Source organism: Desmodus rotundus, chromosome 3 (assembly GCF_022682495.2).
Source record: "Desmodus rotundus isolate HL8 chromosome 3, HLdesRot8A.1, whole genome shotgun sequence".
Taxonomy (NCBI): Eukaryota; Metazoa; Chordata; class Mammalia; order Chiroptera; family Phyllostomidae; genus Desmodus; species Desmodus rotundus.
In genome coordinates, this window is record NC_071389.1 from 180,264,506 (window position 1) to 180,282,477 (window position 17,972).

Below are 17,972 nucleotides of genomic sequence, written 5' to 3' on the forward strand. Positions count from 1 at the left end.
TGGATTACAAATCTGCTTTATTACAAGTAGATAGTAGACACTGAGAGTGATAAAGTAAGTGGAACACTGAACAGATAAAAGGGAAACAAAAAATTAAGGGTGTGCCCACAGTACATTTCAGAGCCAGAACTGAAACACCAGGCAGTCATTACAAAACCAACATGATGTCATCATTGAACACTACCTCCAGCCATGTATCTCAGCACCCGAGCTCCATTTAAATCATGCTCCTATGTCTTCTCTCCGTCACGGTGAAATCATGAGAATATTGTGAGGAACAGAAAGCAACAGATTGGTCCTGGCCCTTGGAGAGGCTGGGGGAACATGTGTGGTTAGTTCATACTTGGGATACTATTTTCCTGCATAGTCTTCATTATCCAGTCAATATAATTCTTCACTCGAGTGTAAATCCCATAGGTCCCACATTCGGGGCCCCAGGACACCAAGCCAGCTACGTAGAATTTGGGTTTCTCTTCACCGGGGATCTCTACCGCAAGGGCTCCACCGCTGTCCCCCTCACAGCTATCAACGCCTGTCTCGCCTCCGGCACAGATCATGTTGTCAGTGAAAACGTAGCTATTTATATCCACATTCGGATTTTTGGGCTTCACATTCTGGCACTCTTGTAAAGTAGCAACAGGTATCCTTGCCCCTCTGAGCTGTACAACATGACCTCTAGTCTCTGTTCTGCCCCAGCCTGAGATCAGTCCCAGGGAATTCTTAGAGAGGCTGTATTTGGGGGAGTTGTCTGGCAGGCAGATAAGGGAGACCTTGGGTCCCATTTTCACTGGGTCTTTAAGCTGTATCAATGCAATGTCATTGTCAAAATTCTTTCGTGTGTCTGGGTTCTCCAGGAATTCCCAACCTGGATGAAAAATCACACGCTCAACAGTGAGCATCTGGGCATTTTTCAAATTGTCACGGCCCAGCAAGGTAGAACCGACATACATCATTGGGTTCCTCTCTTTCTCCACAACGTGGGCAGCTGTCAGCACCCAGTGCTCATCAATGAGGGCCCCACCAGCCCGCGGGTCTGAAAAGAAGACTTGCCAGGGGAAATTTTCAATGTATGCAAGTTCTCCTCCAAATATCCTCTGTTTTCCCATAAACATCTTGGTGGGGATGCCACAGACTAGGAAGGAACAAGAACAAGGTGAGCAGGGAGCAGGAAATAAATTGCTAGTCTCCTACAAGTCCTCCAACCACTCAAAAACCTGCCAGGCTTCAGAGTTTTCTAGCACAGTGTAGCCAACCCTGTCTTTGGTCAACCATCTCAATGCCTGGCTCCATCTGAACACGCCTAAAGGACCGAACATCCCATGTCGCCAGTTTCACAAGCAGGCTCTGGGACAGTCTGGTTAGACCGGGGCTGTGCGCCAACTGCTACTGCTTCACCCTGTGGACAGCCCGACTCACAGCCCGGAAGACCTCACCCCAGGCTCCGCAGGCAGGGCCCATCTGGGACCCAGGCTGGGAAATGCTCTCCTCATACAGGTAGTGTGGGAGGCAAGCATTCTACCTTCATCTGATGCCCAAATCAAAAGCTATCACCTTCTTTACTGAAGTCCTAATTACAGCTAAGCCCCTCCTAGTGATCTATGGAAGTAGGGTAGAGAGAGAGTTCTCTTCTTTCATCTCATTCCACATGGACTGGCTCTAGGTTTGATCATTTTGCCATTACCCAGGATAACTAAAAATGAATTTTATTTCAGATAAAGTTGCCTTACCTAAATCTCTCACTAGTCTGCCTGAATGGACTCTGCATTGAGCATAACAGGCTTTGGACTCAGATGTGAGTCCAAAGCCTACCCCTGCTCCTTACTACCTTGGTGAGCTTGCACTTAATTCACTCATCTGTAAAATGGGACTAATAATACCCACCTCATAGGATTGTTACAAAGGCTTGAATGAGATAATAAACGCAATCAATTAGTGCAGTCCATAGCCCTCAGTAACACTGCTGCTACTACCGTGTCACTATTATCCTGGCTTTGCCTGAGAGCCTTCTTCTCGTCAACTCAGATCTGTCTACTACCCCTCACCTACTTTACTGTCTCCACTTCAGCTGGGCCTGGTAGGCCCAGGTTGTTAAGTCTTTTCCCAAGAGGATTACAGCTACTTTCAGAAGGCGACCCCACTTACTTGCACCTGTGACTGTGGTTTCTACCCAAGCCTGAGCCCTGATTACCTGGAACACACTTTGGCAGCTCTGTGCCCAGCAGCTCATTGACCCAGCTCCCATTTGCAGCGCAGTGGTACTCCCCTGGAAGAGCACAAGGGACACAGGACATGCTCACCACCACTTCTGTCTTCTGTCCCCTGCCCCCAGCTTCATTCAGACCCTCAGCTCTTCTGGGGTTTCGAAGGACATTACATCAAATAAGTAGAAAAGGACCTTTAGAGCACCTTCCAAATGATTTCTCTGGCCTCTCTCCTGCCTCGGAAGGGAAAGGAACAGTCCCCAAAGCAGAAGGAAGAGGGGTATGGTAGATAGAGATTGGGAAAGGGCTTTAAGAGGAGAAAGAAAATTAATTAACTAAAATTAAATTAAAAGCAATGAAGTGGGCCATATTGTGTCTCATCCAGACCTTCCTCTAGAAAGCCAGTCATCCTAGCACAGTGACTTGTAGCTGGAAGCATCACCCCTGCAGGCCCTACATTAAATAATTGGTCAAACGCTGGATAACCACATGAAAATGGCTATTGTAGAGCGATTCCTGCCACAGTTGTGAAGCCGAGCTAGGTGACCTCTGTGATTCACTATGAATGATTCTGTGGAACCTACCCTGCCCCATATGAACACTTTATCTTTAGAATAAACCAAGAGGATGAACAGAGTCCATCTCATCTCCTTCATTTCTCTCAAACTCTCTCCAACCCAGAAATAGTGTGCTATTTGTCCTCCAATGCTCTCACCCTTTCTCTTTTTTCTCTTGTCAAAGAAACCTACCACTTTCTTCAGTTTGCAAGTAATAGTACGGCTCATTACAAGTGTAGTGAGCAACAGCACCAAATGTAGTATCTTCTGGTTCTTCCACTTTGCCATTCTGGATGGGGTCAGGAGAGCCACAGTCCACAGCTACAAGAGGAAGGCAAGAGAGTAATCATCCAGATAGCCACTTCTTTTCAGGAAGCCATTGGTCATTAGGCCAGTCGCATCCTCCCAGCCATGTCCCTCATCACTTCCCCACTCCCACATCCATAATGACCCTGGAATGATTCTCCACACCAGCTTCTCTGTAGCCGTGCTCTTCAATTGGCATCACTCAATTCCCCAGCCCCACTGACTCCTGCCTATTAAGATAGCCCCTCTCAAGCTATAGGGAGGAACCTGGTTCTCCGTGGTTGAGGGAAGCCCCTCAGAAGCCAGGAATAGACCTGTAAGGTGCCATTAACAACCAATCCCACAGCCTCTTATTTTTGAAAGAAACCTGCCAAGCTGGCCTGGGACCAGATCAGGGCTGGGACTTCATGACTGGCTTCCCTTCAAAAACCCAACCCACTCTCACGAGCCTAAAAACAAGTCATACATTTGAATCTTAATCTTTCAATTCCCTTTGAGAGAAAAAAAAAAAACGTTGAGACTTTTTTTCTCAATGTTTGAGATACATACGTTCACAAACCAGTTTGGAATTACTCCATTTTCCATTGCTTTGACAAGTGGAATAGAAATATGGCAAGCCAGCACTTCCCTAGAGAATGACAGATGTCACCATTAATTTACAAGGAGGCATATGGAAAATTTAAATCAAAAATGGAATCGATCTCTGGCCTTGGGTCAAAGAGGGGTCCTCACCACACAAACCTTGAAGTCATCTTAGCAGAATAACACAAAGTACCCACAATTGGGGCTAAAAGAAAAGTTTGTCACAGCATATCAGCTTCCCTTCTGCAGGAAGACTGAGGGCACAGAGAGAATGTCAGGGTGGCCAAGGAGCCCCTCCCCCAACTCACAAGGAAGGACTAAGGATCCTGAGCTGTTCTGTTTATGGAGAAGGTGTTGTACCTTGCTTAAACAAGAACATTCGGTACATTCAGAACAATAGGACAATTCCAGCACGCTCTTTCTCACCTAGGAATCAGGGAGACACCCCTAACAGTACTCTACCTGTACAATTTCGAACCCTTCCTGACAGGTTATCTTCACCACATCTTTGTACACATATTTTTCCTTCTCAGGCTCCCAAAAAGAATTGGCAGTGACTTCTTTAGGACAGGGGATTGCTTGGAAAGGACAGAAAAAAAAAAAATCAACCAAATAGTTGGATAATCTCTGTTCTATTCACACCATTCTCACAGTTTACAAAATCATTCAGTCATTCTCAATCCTGATTCCTAACATTCCAATATGGGGATGTCTAAAATGGTATGGCATTACTAACTAACCATCCCCAAGCTGTCTGCACTCACAGGTCCGGTTGAAGTATTCCTAGACGTTGAGGCATTTCCAGTAACCACGGACAGGTTTAAATCTTGCTGAGGAAGGGGGGTGGTCAGGATACCCCTCCATACAACAATCTATCTGTTCTGATTTTACCTTGTCCGGAGACTTTGTTACAACCAACCAAAGAACAACTTTTAGATTACTTACGATCTCCATGATAACGAAGTTTCCAGCCCTTTTTTTGCCCTGTTTGGTCTGTTTGGAAGACGATATCAAGAATGTTACTGTTGGTTTCAATATTTAGTGGCCCAGGGAATCCATTTCCACAGTAAGGACCAAACTGCTGGTCTCTTGTAACAAACTGAAAGGACACAAAATGATGGAATCAGAAGAGAGAAAGATTTTTAAAAAGGCAAAATGGAAAGAATAAAAGTAAGAGAGTTAAGTAGAAATGATATAAAACAAAACAAAAGGGGAGAGAAAAGAAAGGGCAGAAGGAAGGATAGTTTGTCTTCAAGGAGAAATCTCTCCGTGGGAGTTAGGAGGAAAATTAATCACCCATCACGCACAACTAAACTGTCAGCACAGTTGCCCTTCGAGTCAGCTGGTTCCACATCAAAATCTTCTCTCCGCACAGTCACCACCACTTGGAAACCCTCCTCCAACAGGATCTGATATTCGCACCTTGAGTTCTCTGGGTATGGACTGGGATAATTGGGACTTGCGATCTCCCCTATCAGTTCAGTGAATACATCCCCACTGCAATTTACTACGAGAGAAAAAGAGAAAGGGGCATCAGATACAGACTCAAGCAAAGAAGCTTCTATCATATTCTGTGACTCCTCTTATGGACTGACAGTCCCTGACTGGAGTGCATGCACAGCAATTACACACCCACTACATGTTAGCAAGCTACCCAGTGCTCATCGGGTCTCCATCACACTGCTTATGGTAGAGCCTTTCACAGCCATGAACAGTCCCAGGCAGACTCTTCACAGCCATCTATGTCCCCTTTCCAATTAGTTATCTTGACTCTGTAACCTTGCCTTCCTCTACTCCTGTGGCTCCCCATCAGGTAACTAAGAGTAGATGCCAAATCAAGGTCAAGGCTAACCAAAATCAGAAGAGTAGATAAAGCCCTTATTGAAGCCTCAAGCCATTTCAAATCCCAGGGACCATGCACCCCTCTCAATGCCAAACTCACCTCCACAATTTTTCATATCATCATGGAGGAAGTATTCAGGGGGGCAGGAGCAGAAGTAACCACCAATGAAGTTGTTGCAGAAGTGGCTACAAGGGACATCTGCAAAGTCTGTGCATTCATTTACATCTACAAAAGTAGAGAAAGACTAAGGTCAAGGACAAAGACCTAGCAGGAAGAATGCAGTTAAACCCAAAACTACAAGGGCAAGAAAAAGTAAGAAAAGCCTGTTGCTTGAAGATCTTCATTTCAGGATGGTATTATTCTATATTACTCTCCTGAGATATGAGTCCAGAGTTGTATCCTACCATTGCAGTGCTCTAAGGGCACCCTCACTGCCAGAGACCTTTGACCTTTCTCACAAACAGAGCATTTCAGCTCCAAAGAAAACACTCTGCAAGCTAAACATGATGATATGTCTTCTGCAGGGAGGAACGATTAGTACATTTATTACTTTGTATGATGTTGGCACTTCTGTCAAGTCTAATCTATAGCTTGGCTTTATGAGATGTTCTGACTTTATTTTAAGTGTAGAGCACACAGAATTTGAAGGTTCGTTTGCCATATATTGAGTGAGTTTGAATACCGCACATTCCTTGTGTGAGTCTTGGTAAGTTATCTAACTTTCCTAGCCTTCACTTTCCTTATCTTTAAATAAAGAGAATAATGCCTGCCTTGAAGAGTTGAGGTGAAGATTAAGTTAATATACATAAAATTCCTAATGCAGTGTCCACTTCATAATGGCTCTCAATAAAGTACTGTTTATTACCTGTTCTTAACATTATATCATCACCACTAAGATATGATCTGATCATGTGCTTGGATTTCATAATGGCAACTCACAGAAGGATCCAAGTCAAGTCTATACTTCATAAGAGTTCTAAACAGAACCTGCATTCACAGCATTGCTCAATGTCTACCCTGCTTCTAACCTGTTAGCTGGATCAATGCATCAATAGAGAAGAGTGGGCCTTACCTACAGCAACATAGTATGCAGCAAACCCAGTGAAACGCTCTTCATTGGAGAAGTCTGACCTAAAGATCACCTGGAGTTTATTGTTTGGGACTTGGAACTCTTCCACAATTTGGGAACTGGGACTCTTCCTGGTCCTCTGTCCACAGATCTTCCCTTCTTCAAGGCCTCCTGACATTATCTAAGAGAAGCACCAAAAAGAAGCTAGGAAAGGGTCATGCTTTGATACAGAGGTGAGAGAAATGGGGACAAAGAGAGCAGAACACATGCCACCTCACCACTATTTGACTCTAGTTCACTGCACACCTGTGGCACTCCCTCCTACATCCTTCTCATTTGACCCCATAGGTCCTTGTTTAATGTACCTGCACTGAGTCATACGCGCAGTTCTCTGACAGCTCTATGTCCACGTGGGTGAAGTAGAGATGGATCCCGTACCCTTCGGGAACTTCTATATCCCAAGATTTCTCTATGTCATTGGGGTATGCCTGAGGATAGTTAGGAGACAGGATCTCCCCATACATGGTAGGCTCAGCATATACCCATGCCAAAAGGGAAAGCAGCACAATGCACCTGGAAAAAAGGGCATATGAAGAGGGGGGTGACACAGGTACAGCAGACTAGTGCAGAGCTCCAGCATTCGTCACAGGGAGGACAACAGCACATGGAGAAGAATCTTCGGTTGAAATAGAGCAAAAAGGCACAGATAAAACCAAATCCCAAGCTGCAGATCTGAGCTGTTTTCTTGAGAAGATAAAGAGAATGGAATCCATGCACATCCCTGTAGACTCGTGATCACTTACCACATCGTTGGCAATTTGTCCACCCCTGGTGAGCAGCACGTCTCTTGGGCCTGGCTCTCTGCACCTCTGGACTTTGGAGCTAAAGAGGTAGCAGGCCTAGCTGTATTTGTCTAACAAACATAGGTACCTGCTTTGGTAATAGAGGGTCTCCTGGGATCAGGGTCACCTTCATAAGAATAACAAACAGGTTAAACCAAGCCATATCCCTAATCATCACCATATGACACCTATCTTCTCACACCCCTCCTGCTTCTACTTCAGTGAATTTTCTAGACTAAAACTAATCATATCCTTCTCCCATTGCTTCTCTGGGCCTCATCTCAGTTTTTCTCCAAAAGAATGAGTATTTTCTCCCAGTTTTCTTCCTCCTCACCCAGACCCCCCACTTTATCGATCTCACTCCTGTCCTCACAGAACATCCCCACTTACACTCCCATTTCTGGGAGTCTTTCCCTATCACGACCATTCACTGAGGACATTTTCTGCCTCCTCTTTTGACAATTAACCCCCTATCACTTCAAACCAGCTCTCTTTGCTACGTTCATTATTGCGTGCATTTCTATCGATATTCCCAATGACCGTGGATGGAGCAATGAGCTTCTTTCTCTAAAGTGAGGCAGTGACCTTGGGAGAAGTGGTCTGAGACAGGGTTGGATGGGAAAGAAGAAAAGGGGCAACTGAATTACAAGAAACATAAAAGGAAAAGAAAGGTATTCCCTCAATTTTCTACATTAATTTTCCAGATTTTTTTTTTGCCCTTTACTAAAAAGATAAGCTATCTTCCCACAGTTCCTAGAAAAGTTTTGCCAAATGTAAACCCTGAAGACACTGCTAGGCAGTGGGGTGACGTGAGGGTGGATGAGGTCATCCTAACAGAAATAGGTTATCTATATTTTGCCTTCCTTTTATTCTGCTTTTTCCAGCCCTCCATCTTTGTCTGAAACCTTCATATGTGAAGTTTTCTGCCTTTCTTTTTTCCCCCATCAAAGCTCTGCTCTTTGTTCTTAAGGTTTTACCTTCAGAAGCTGATGGGAGCAAGTGGGTCAGTCCCCTCTCTTGCCAGTGGGCATGCTGGGCGACCCTGCCAGCTCCCAGGGAGAGAAGCACGGGGCCTGGACGCTCCCTCTGCAGGAACCTCTGCCGCCTCCCTGTCTGGTTCTCTTCATATGATTCTCTACTCCAGTGTGCATGTCTGAAATTCCCTGATCTAAACAAGAGGGGGCTGGGAGACCATGACAAAGGGAAAGGGTAACTCAGCCTTGATCTTGGAGCTCCCTCTGCTTTTGAAACAAGAACTGCATACTTTCCTCAGGCCTGAGATTCCTCTATCCAGGGTTACAGAGAGAGAAACAGGGAATGGGGAATTTCACCGATTGCCTAATACTCTTCTTCAGCCAAAGGGTGTGTTAGAGTTTTCGGAGAAGTCAGCTGATTTGTGGGAAAAGGTGGGGTTAATACTGTGGGGAGAAAGCCAAACCCAGAAAGTCCAACCCTCCAGTTGTATATGAATCACGAATTAAGGGAAAGTAGTTATCAGTAATGCAGCTCTTCTGTGCCTTCCAAGCATGTTTAATGGTTGGATAAAGATGTACCTAGACCCAAGCTGGTACGGAATAATGATTTTACCTCTTCCTAAAATCCCCTCCTTATCTCCAAACACCTAAATTCTATTCACCAATCAAGCCCCAGTTCAGATACAATCCAGAGTCCCTTATCCATAACCCCTGAGTACAGATACATTTTGAAATTCAGAATTTTAAGATTTCGAGAAAAACAGTGCAGTAGATGGACCCAACACTAGATAACACCTCTTCCTCTCCCTCCCCTCAAGGGGCTGGGCTAACAAACCATTGTCAAACAGTATTTCTGCAGCTATACAGATTGATCTTCACGGTAAGTAGAATAACTAAAATTATAATTTAGTTATAATTATATATTATATTTATAAATTATTCATAATTATAAATTACTTCACATTATCCCTGGCCAGGTAGCTCAGTTTATTACAGCGTCATCCCAGTGTGCCAAGGTTGTGGGTCTGATCCCCGGTCAGAGCACACACAAGCAATGAATGCACAAATACGTGGAACGACAAATTGATGTCTCTCTCTCTCTCTCAAAATCAATAAACTTTAAAAAAATAAAAATAAAAAAATTACTTCACATCGGTTCAGGTCAGGTTTTGCTGCCCAATGAGTATTCGTGCCAAACTTGGGTGAAAAAAACCAACAACTTTCTTTTTCAAAGCCTTTTGGTATTTAGAATTGCAGATAAGGGATTAAGGGATGGTGGGCCTGCACAGCATCTCCACAAAGTCTTCTGGAATCTCCCAGCTCTCCTTTCTGTCCCTTATCACTTTCTATCCCAGTGACTGCTTTCCAGTGAATCTGAAACTGAAGATGCTCCCTTATTTCACATACCACTAGGAATAAAAAAGCTGTCAGTTACACTATGGTACACCATCGATTGTATGATGCGTCCTAAAATTTCAGAAGTGTTAAAATGTGGGGGAAACCATCAGCCTTGGAATCCATGAAGCATGGGGTTTGTGTACCTGCATTACTTCTGGTTGATTCAGCACAGGGCCTGGAGTCAGGGGACAGGGCCACGCCCTATCTCTGACCCTCACCAGTGGGGAGACCTTGGGCTCATTACCTAACTTCTTAGTGTCTTCAGTTATACAATACAGATAATATCAGTTCTGCCTACCTTACATGGCTGTCAGGAGGGATCTGATGAAACAGCGAGAGTGAAAGGCTTTGCAAACGATGATGCCAAATAAATGTAATCACCAAAAGGAAAAGAATTATAAGCCGATCCGGTCTCTGAGACAGGTTCTGGATCTTATCCGTCTTTGTGTTCCCACCATGTCAAGCAGTGTCGTTCATATAGTCGATGGACAGACGATCGTTCCTTTGGCTGCCCAGCATTTGGACGTCTTCACCACATTTGGGTACTTCCTCTTCATGAGTCTGGGGAACAAGGTCTGCCACCCAGGAGAGAAGATGTAAGTGTAAGAAATGTGTCCCTTGCCACTCAGCAGCTCGAGAACATCCCATGCACTCACACTTCATTCGTCAAAGACATCTGCCTGGGCTTTGAATGCAGAGGGAGTGATGCCAAGAAGCAGGGACTACAGAACCTCTGGGGACAGTGGCGGCTGCAGCAAGACAGAGGAGGACGGTGTGCTTGCAAGCAGCATCCAGCATCCAGCCCCAGTGAATAAACATCACAAGCTGAAATGTCCAGGACACAGCAAGGACAATAGCAGCAGAGCAGCCATATTCTGACCATTGTTCCTGCTGCGAAGCTTCCACACTTGGCTCTCCAGCTCTTGGCCTTTCTGTGAGCAATTCAGGATCCCTTAGATTCTTCTTCTAAAATCTACCAGAATTGGTTTCTGTTGCTTACAATTAAGAACAATGGCTGATTACCTGTGAAATGATTGACTGAGTGAATGAGCCAGATCATTTACTAATTGCTTTTAGCTGTGTGGCCTAAGAAGTTACTTAACCTCTCTGAGCTCCAGCTTCATCACGTGTAAAATGGGAATAATATTACCTACCTCAGACACAGCTACCATAGTCAAGGCCTGCTGTGACCATGATTAAATGAAATGATGTGTACTAAGCATTCGGCATATATCTGCTACTTAGTAAGTCCTTAATAAGTAAATAATAACCTCATCTCCAAATGCCAACAGCAGCAACAACAGCATCATTATTCTCCTCAAGAGCTTTAGAGCATGCTTCAGTATACAGCTACAAAACACAGAGCATCTTACCAAAGAGTCCAGGATTTCTCCTCCTTTTACTTCTAAATTCAACACGTGCAAGAAAAGTTACCTTCACATGTGTTTTGTCTTCTCTTCTTCAAGTTTGCCATACAAGTGAAATATCTTATTTATCACTCTAAAGTTCAAGGAGACAACAAATCACCCACATAATGACGTCTTTGAGCCTTGCTTCCTTCCCCAGTTCAGCAAGAACTCAAGCCAAAACCTCTAACAGTGTGCAGAACAATTAACCAAGACCTCAACCAAGATTGGCAGTTGGAGCGCCTGTAGGGGGAGCTCTCACGCCCTACAGGAAGAACTTTTGTAACAGTCCTAACTTCTCTTCCCCCCTATAAAAAATTCTCCTTTTCTTTGTTCTAGAGGACTTGCACATGACTCGCTGTGGCTGCATGTTCCCGATTGCGATTTTCTCTTTTTCCCAAAGAAACCCTTTTTGCGGGAGGAATATCTAGCTGGCTTTAAGTTCAATTTTAGGTGACAGCTTTGAAAGAGTCGGGGTCATGTCACATAATCAGTTCAGTATTGTGGAGACTCATAAAAACAACGTCGCTTATTGTCACCCTCAGGGTCATCTGAACCCCAGCTGATGTGACAGTGCTGCTACAGAGAGCAGAAATTAGAACCTTCCGTGTCAATATGAAATGTCACTGACACACGTGTACGTGGTACGATTGGACATTTTAGAAAATAATCACCAGTGTTCTACACGGTCATATTCACATTGTTGGGGTCTCTGAGGGGGCTGAGTAACAGCAGCTCTCTTCCCATTCCAAATTCTAGAGAAACTGAGAAATGAAACAAAAGCAGCAAATAGAGGTCAAAATATTCTCTTTAATAGCAATAATGGCCAAAACAGAGGAAATATCCTTGTGTAAAAGCCAAATGGTGATTAAATGAACCCCAGAATGAAACAGAATTATCTTTCTAGATACAGACAACACTAGGCAAGGAGAGACCTGCCCAAACAGAGAACACATGCTTTCTGTAGTCACCCACGAGGAGGAAGGGCCAGGCCGACTCTGGTTATTTTTCTTACCAGCCAGAGAAGTCACCCTACCTCCCTGGGGCAATGTGAGTGACGCATATAATGGAGCTCCCCCCATTAGGAAAGATCTCTCAGAGATAGTAGAAACAATGTTCCCCTAACATTCCCTAGGTCTTTCTTCTTTAACAAGACGTATAACAAGTTTGACAAGTAAGCATATAATCCACCAGGAAGGTGGCTGTGTAGCTGGGGGAAGAGATCAGGAGTCTAACTCAGGCAGTCTGGTCACTGACTTCCATTCTCCTCGTTTGTCCTGTAGTACTGCCGGCCCCTGGAGTCCCAACAACTGTGTCACCTTGACACTCACCCAGTGATTTTCTGAGAATGTTTCCCTCTCACACCTGTAAACAAGGTACATGAATTCAAGCTCAGACTTTCCAATTTCCTCCTAGGCTCTACATGTAGAATGGAATTTGCCGATGTAGCTCTCCCTTCCTTAACCATGCACTCACAGATGAAAGCCATTGCTCTGTAGCACATGCAGAACTCTGCTTTCCTTGCAGGAGGTAGAGCTAAAACAAATGTTGGGAGGAAGGAGGAGAGTCCCACCCCTACAACACTATGTACCGAGACTGTTATCAAAAACTCCAGATATAGAGAGTGCTTGCCAAAATACCAATTTATTTATTGTTCAGTAAAGCTAAAGAGTGATAGTTTAGAGATCTAGTTTCTTGATGTAGAAAAATCGTCAGGAAACAAAAATGTAGCTATATCAGAATAACATGAAATGAAGGGAAAAAATAAAAGTAAATGTGGGAAAGGAGCAGTAACTACTATAGTCTGAATGTTAGTGTCCTTCCCAAATTTACATGTTAGAATCCTAAGACCCAAAGTGAGGTGTTAGAAGGTGGGGTCTTTGAGAAGTCATTAGGTTATGAGGGAGGTGTCCTCCTGAATGTGGTTACTGCTCTTGTAAGTCCCACAGAGCCCTTCTGCCCATGAGAATGCAACTAGAACTCTGTGACCAGAAGGAGAGACCTCATGCGGCCATGCTGACACCCTGACCTCAGGCCCCCAGTGTCCAGCACTGTGACATGTATTTCTGTTGTTTACAAGCTACCTAGTCTGGGGTATTTTGTTCTAGCAGCCCAAATGGACAAAGACAGTAACAAAGGCAATTTGGGGGACTACTTTTCCCCACTCCAAAACACCTAAGTAAATGTAAGTATACTATGGCTTATAAAGTACAAAGCACTATTTTAGGTGCTACATAAAATGCAAAAATGATATAGTCAGAGTCATAAGAGGCAAAGGAGGTTATGCAACGTAACAATATAACAAAGGTCTTAGCGGTTGAAAGGAGAAAGATATTGCATCTGGCTAAGGAGATTTCAGAAAGGCTACAAGGAAGAATTGAGATTTGAGATGGGGCTTGAATGGCTAGCATTTCAACAGTGGTCTTACTCTGCCTTCCCTTTTTCTGTCAATCACCCTACTATTTTCCCAATCATCCAAGTTCAAAAGCTAAGAATCCTGAAATGTCAATCAGAAAAAATATAAGCACCCCTATGTTGATAGCAGCATTTTTTACAATAGCCAAAATCTGGAAACAGCCTAGGTGCCCATCAGTAGATGAGTGGATAAAAGAGCTGTGGTACATTTACAATGGAACACTACACAGCCGTATAAAAGAAGGAACTCTTACCTTTTGCAACAGCGTGGATGGACCTGGAGATTATTCTGCTAAGTGAAATAAGCCAGAGAGAGAAAGACAATACCATATGATCTCACTTTTATGTGGGATCTAAGGAACAAAATAAAATGATGAGCAATGGATACATGGAACAGAAGACAGCTGTCAGAGGGGAGGGGGTTGAGGTGGACTGGATGAAAGAAGGGGAAGAGATCAGCCAAAGAACACATATGCGTGACCCATAGACACAGAGAACAGTGTGGTGATGTCCAGACGGAAGGGGTGGCAGGGGCTGGGGGGAGGTGACACAGGGTGGGGAAATGGAGAACTCTGCAATAGTGCCAACAGTAAAAACAAAGTTTAAAAACAAAAGCATAGTTATCTTTAATTCCTCCTCGTCAACCCACTCCTCTAAGTCAGGACCTTATTACATCTCATCCGGATAGACTGCCTTCAAAGTTCTCCCCTTCCTCCTCTCTCATCACCTCTAGCCTATCCTATAAAATGAAAGCAAAGCTTCCTTAGTGACAACTCTAATTACATTTTTTAAAACTTTAATGCCTCTCCTTTGTCTTCAGAATTAGGTTAGGAGTGTAGTTCCTCCAAATATTTTATTTCTCACAAAGAAAACATCTGTTCTCTAGTGAGAGCTTATTGAAACCTGCAGTACTGCTATGCTAATTTATTCATCCATCCAGCAAACACCTGCTGAATGCCTTCTGCATGCTGGGGATCCAAACATGAATAAGAATCCCCAATACCCTCATGAAACTTGCTTTCCACTAGGTGAGGCGGACAAAATTATGTGAAAGTCCTATGACTGCGGTTGTGGTGCTTTTAAAGCATGCCCTCAAATTCTTTGACATTCCTATGTCCCCATCCCTGAATGTGGCTGAGGGCTTGTGACTGCCGCAACAAAAGAAAACTCAGTGAAATGACTCTGCGTGACTTCCAAGGCTATGTTAGAAAAGGCCATCCCGCACCCACCAGCCCTCATGGCACACTCACTCTCGGAACCCAGCTGCCGTGCTGTGGGGAAGCCCAGGCCACCTGGAGAGGCTACATGTAGATGTCCTGGCTGAGCCCGCTGAGGCTGCAGCTGTCCATGAGCATCAACCTCAACACCAGGCCTGTGAGTGAGGAAGATTTTGAGATGACTCCAGCCCCATCTGACTGCAAAGGGATGACAGCCACCCCAAGTGAGCACTGCATAGCTGAGCCCAGTGAATGCCCCAAACCAAGAGAGATAATAAAGAAAAAAAAAAGTGAGTATTGCTGTTTTAAGTCAGTAAGTTTTGGAGTGGTTTCATTATTCAGCAATAGGTAACTGGAACAGTAGTAAAAGTGGGCTGATACAGGAGTGCACAAAAAGGATTCTTACCCCAGATTTGGGTTGGGGGAGAGACCAGGGAGATTTCCTGGAGAGAATAACTCCTGAGTTCTGTCAGCATCTGTAAGCCAGGCCCACCCATCCTCAGAAGATGTCTACTGCTTCATGATTTCCACAGGAAGCTGAGCAGGCTTCCCCACTACCCAACCCAATATGCAGCCTTCTCTGCAGTGAAACACTCAGATGTGAGACTCTGTTTTTGTTTTTTTAATCCTCATATGAGGACATGCTTATTGATTTTATAAAGAGGAGGAGAGAGAGAGAGAGAAAGAGAGAGACAGGAAGAGAAACATCAATGGGTTGCCTCTCATATGTGCACCAACCAGGGACCAAACCTGCAACCTAGGTATGTGCCTTGACCAGAAATCAAACCCATGACCTTTTGGTTTACAGGATGACACTGTGACCAACTGAGCCACACCAGCCAGGGCTGACTCTGGTCTTGGGCTCAAATACACACTTTGCACCATCTCACACTCTTTGCAACTCTCTAGGAAGGGCTGTGTTAGAGCACCTTAAGATTACTTTATAGGAAACCCCATTTCCTGCTACTGTTCCTAAAGCTCTATACACTGCATTCATATTTTCTTTCCTTTTGAACATCCTGCCAAGCTCCCTACATCAGCCTGGGGCATGTCTTCTACTTTAGCTTCTTCGTAGTGCACTAGCATCCCCAAGACTGCAGTGATCCCTGAGCCGCCATATCCATCCCCAAACACCCACGTTGCAGGTCCAGTGGACCCTCGGCACCCGCAGGGGGTTGGTTCCAGGACCTCTTGCAGATAACAAAATCCACCGATGCTCCAGTCCCTTATATAAAATGGCATAGTATTTTCACATAACCGACTCACCTCCTCCTGTATACTTTAAATCATCTCTAGATCACTTATAATACCTAATACAATGTAAATGCTATGTAAATAGTTGTTATATTGCACTGTTTAGGGATCACCTTTCTGGAATTTTTAAAATAGTTTTGATCCAGGCCTAGGTGTGGTACACATAACTTCTACTCATATTCCATTGGCTAGAAGTCAACCACAAGGTCACACCTAACTGCAGGGTATGTGCCCAGAAAATTAGAAAAGTAGGATTCAGTGAGCAGCTAGTAACCTCTGCCACACCCCCCAAATATAACCCATGGTTCCCCAAGCTCTGGATACAAGTGGGGTCCCACTAACATTTCTCTGGCTTTTCCCCTCTACTCCCTTACACAGGATCCCCAGCTCCATGGCAACTCCCTCACTGTCCTGTGGGGACAGTAACATCTCCTAGAAGGAACCTCCTGCTATTACGTGGAAGCCCATTAAGGGCTAAAATTGCACAGTAATGCAAAATGAGGAAAGTAATATAAAGAGAAGAAAACACTTCCTCCTGTCTTTCTGGCTATTCCTTTTAGGGAGTACCAAGGCAGTGTGTGTTACAGTTTTCTGTGACATAATTCCCACCTTTTTTTACATATAGCCTCCCGGATCCAGGTATGGATTCATTAGGGCTGAGGCTGTAACGAAACTCAGGTCCATCTGCCTGCCACTACGAAAACCAATACTGCAGACGCAGGTGCTGATGTAAAGGGAAGTGGTTTATTTGCAGGTGCTGGCCACCTGGAAGATGGGGGACTCATGTCACAAAGCCCTTCTCCTGGAGAGATGGGAGATTCTTGTCTCAAACCTCATCTCCACATGTCAGCGCAGGCAGAGGTTTTTATAAGGAGGGAGAGGGGAACAGAACAAAGAGGTCAAGGGAAGGGGTTAAAAAGTTCTCTTCCTGCAGACGAGCACAGTCCATTCTGATAAGGCAAGTGATGGGGCGTGCATCATCCTGGTTTAGTCATCCTGACCTCATATCGGCCTGACTCCACGGAGCAGATCAGCAGATCTCCCGGAAGTGAGATGCCTGAAGGTCAGAGTCTGGATCTTTTGAGCAGTTAGTTCCTAGGATTCTTACACAAACATGCTGCTGTCTACAAGCTACCTATTAGTCAGAGTCAGCACTTACAGAAACAATGTCAAAAGAATAGTGAGCTGTGTTACAGTTTCCCACTGTCACAATCTGTCACTGTTACAAGGCGAAAACAAACTTGAGTGGCATGCACTGGGCAGTAGTAAGAATTCAGTCCGTCAGTCCATAAATGCTTACTGAGTACCTACTATTCGCCAGGCTCTGCTAAGCTCTGGATGTACAGCGTAAACAAAATGGACACAGTCCTTCCCTCATTGAAGTCACAGCCTAGTGTGGGAGACTCTCACTTCAACTCTAACCCTGAGATTCTGTCACTGAATTGAGCATATCACGCCAGGTTTCTTCTTCTCTTTGGGAGAATTCTTTCCCAGGAGGTTCCTCGTGAAAACAGATGACTGATACACCCACCTCAGCCCTTCCCCAGAGAGAGCCAGATACGTGTGAGTCAGGCTGGGACAACCACCTTCAGCCTCCGGCTACCTACGTAGCCATCAGAAAGGATGAGGCCACTCAGAGAAAATATGTCAAAGCAGAGGCTACAAACGAATGGACTATGGCCAAACCTGGCCAGCAAATGTGTTTGCTTTGCCTTGTGTAGTGTTGGCCTACACAGCACTTTTTTTAAATTTTTAATTAGCTGTCAACATTAAAAAACAAGATACACACATACACGCATTTCTAGCTTCTTCTGAAGGAAACAGAATGTCTAACCTGCGGACCCACATGAGACATACTCTATAAAATTTTCTACAGTCTCTATGACTCCATATTGTCCCGGACTCTGA

At 44.6% G+C, this 17,972-nt stretch overlaps 1 protein-coding gene across 2 annotated transcripts; it reads right to left on the minus strand.

Moving 5' to 3' along the window:
• C1S (complement C1s) lies at nt 1–8,516 on the minus strand. 2 transcript variants are annotated; one of them, XM_024579499.3, is made up of 12 exons: nt 8,378–8,516; nt 7,362–7,527; nt 6,924–7,131; nt 6,562–6,739; nt 5,589–5,714; nt 4,954–5,153; nt 4,592–4,745; nt 4,109–4,224; nt 3,614–3,692; nt 2,951–3,079; nt 2,189–2,263; nt 1–1,132 (listed from the first exon to the last, which is right to left on the minus strand). In XM_024579499.3, the coding sequence occupies exons 2-12, from the start codon at nt 7,364–7,366 to the stop codon at nt 333–335; spliced, it is 2,070 nt and encodes a 689-aa protein (XP_024435267.2). In that variant the 5' UTR covers nt 7,367–7,527; nt 8,378–8,516; the 3' UTR covers nt 1–332. The 2 variants fall into 2 exon arrangements, with proteins under 2 accessions (XP_024435267.2, XP_071077179.1); XM_071221078.1 differs by having other exon boundaries at nt 7,362–7,440; nt 8,378–8,430.
• Nucleotides 8,517–17,972: the final 9,456 nt, after the last annotated feature.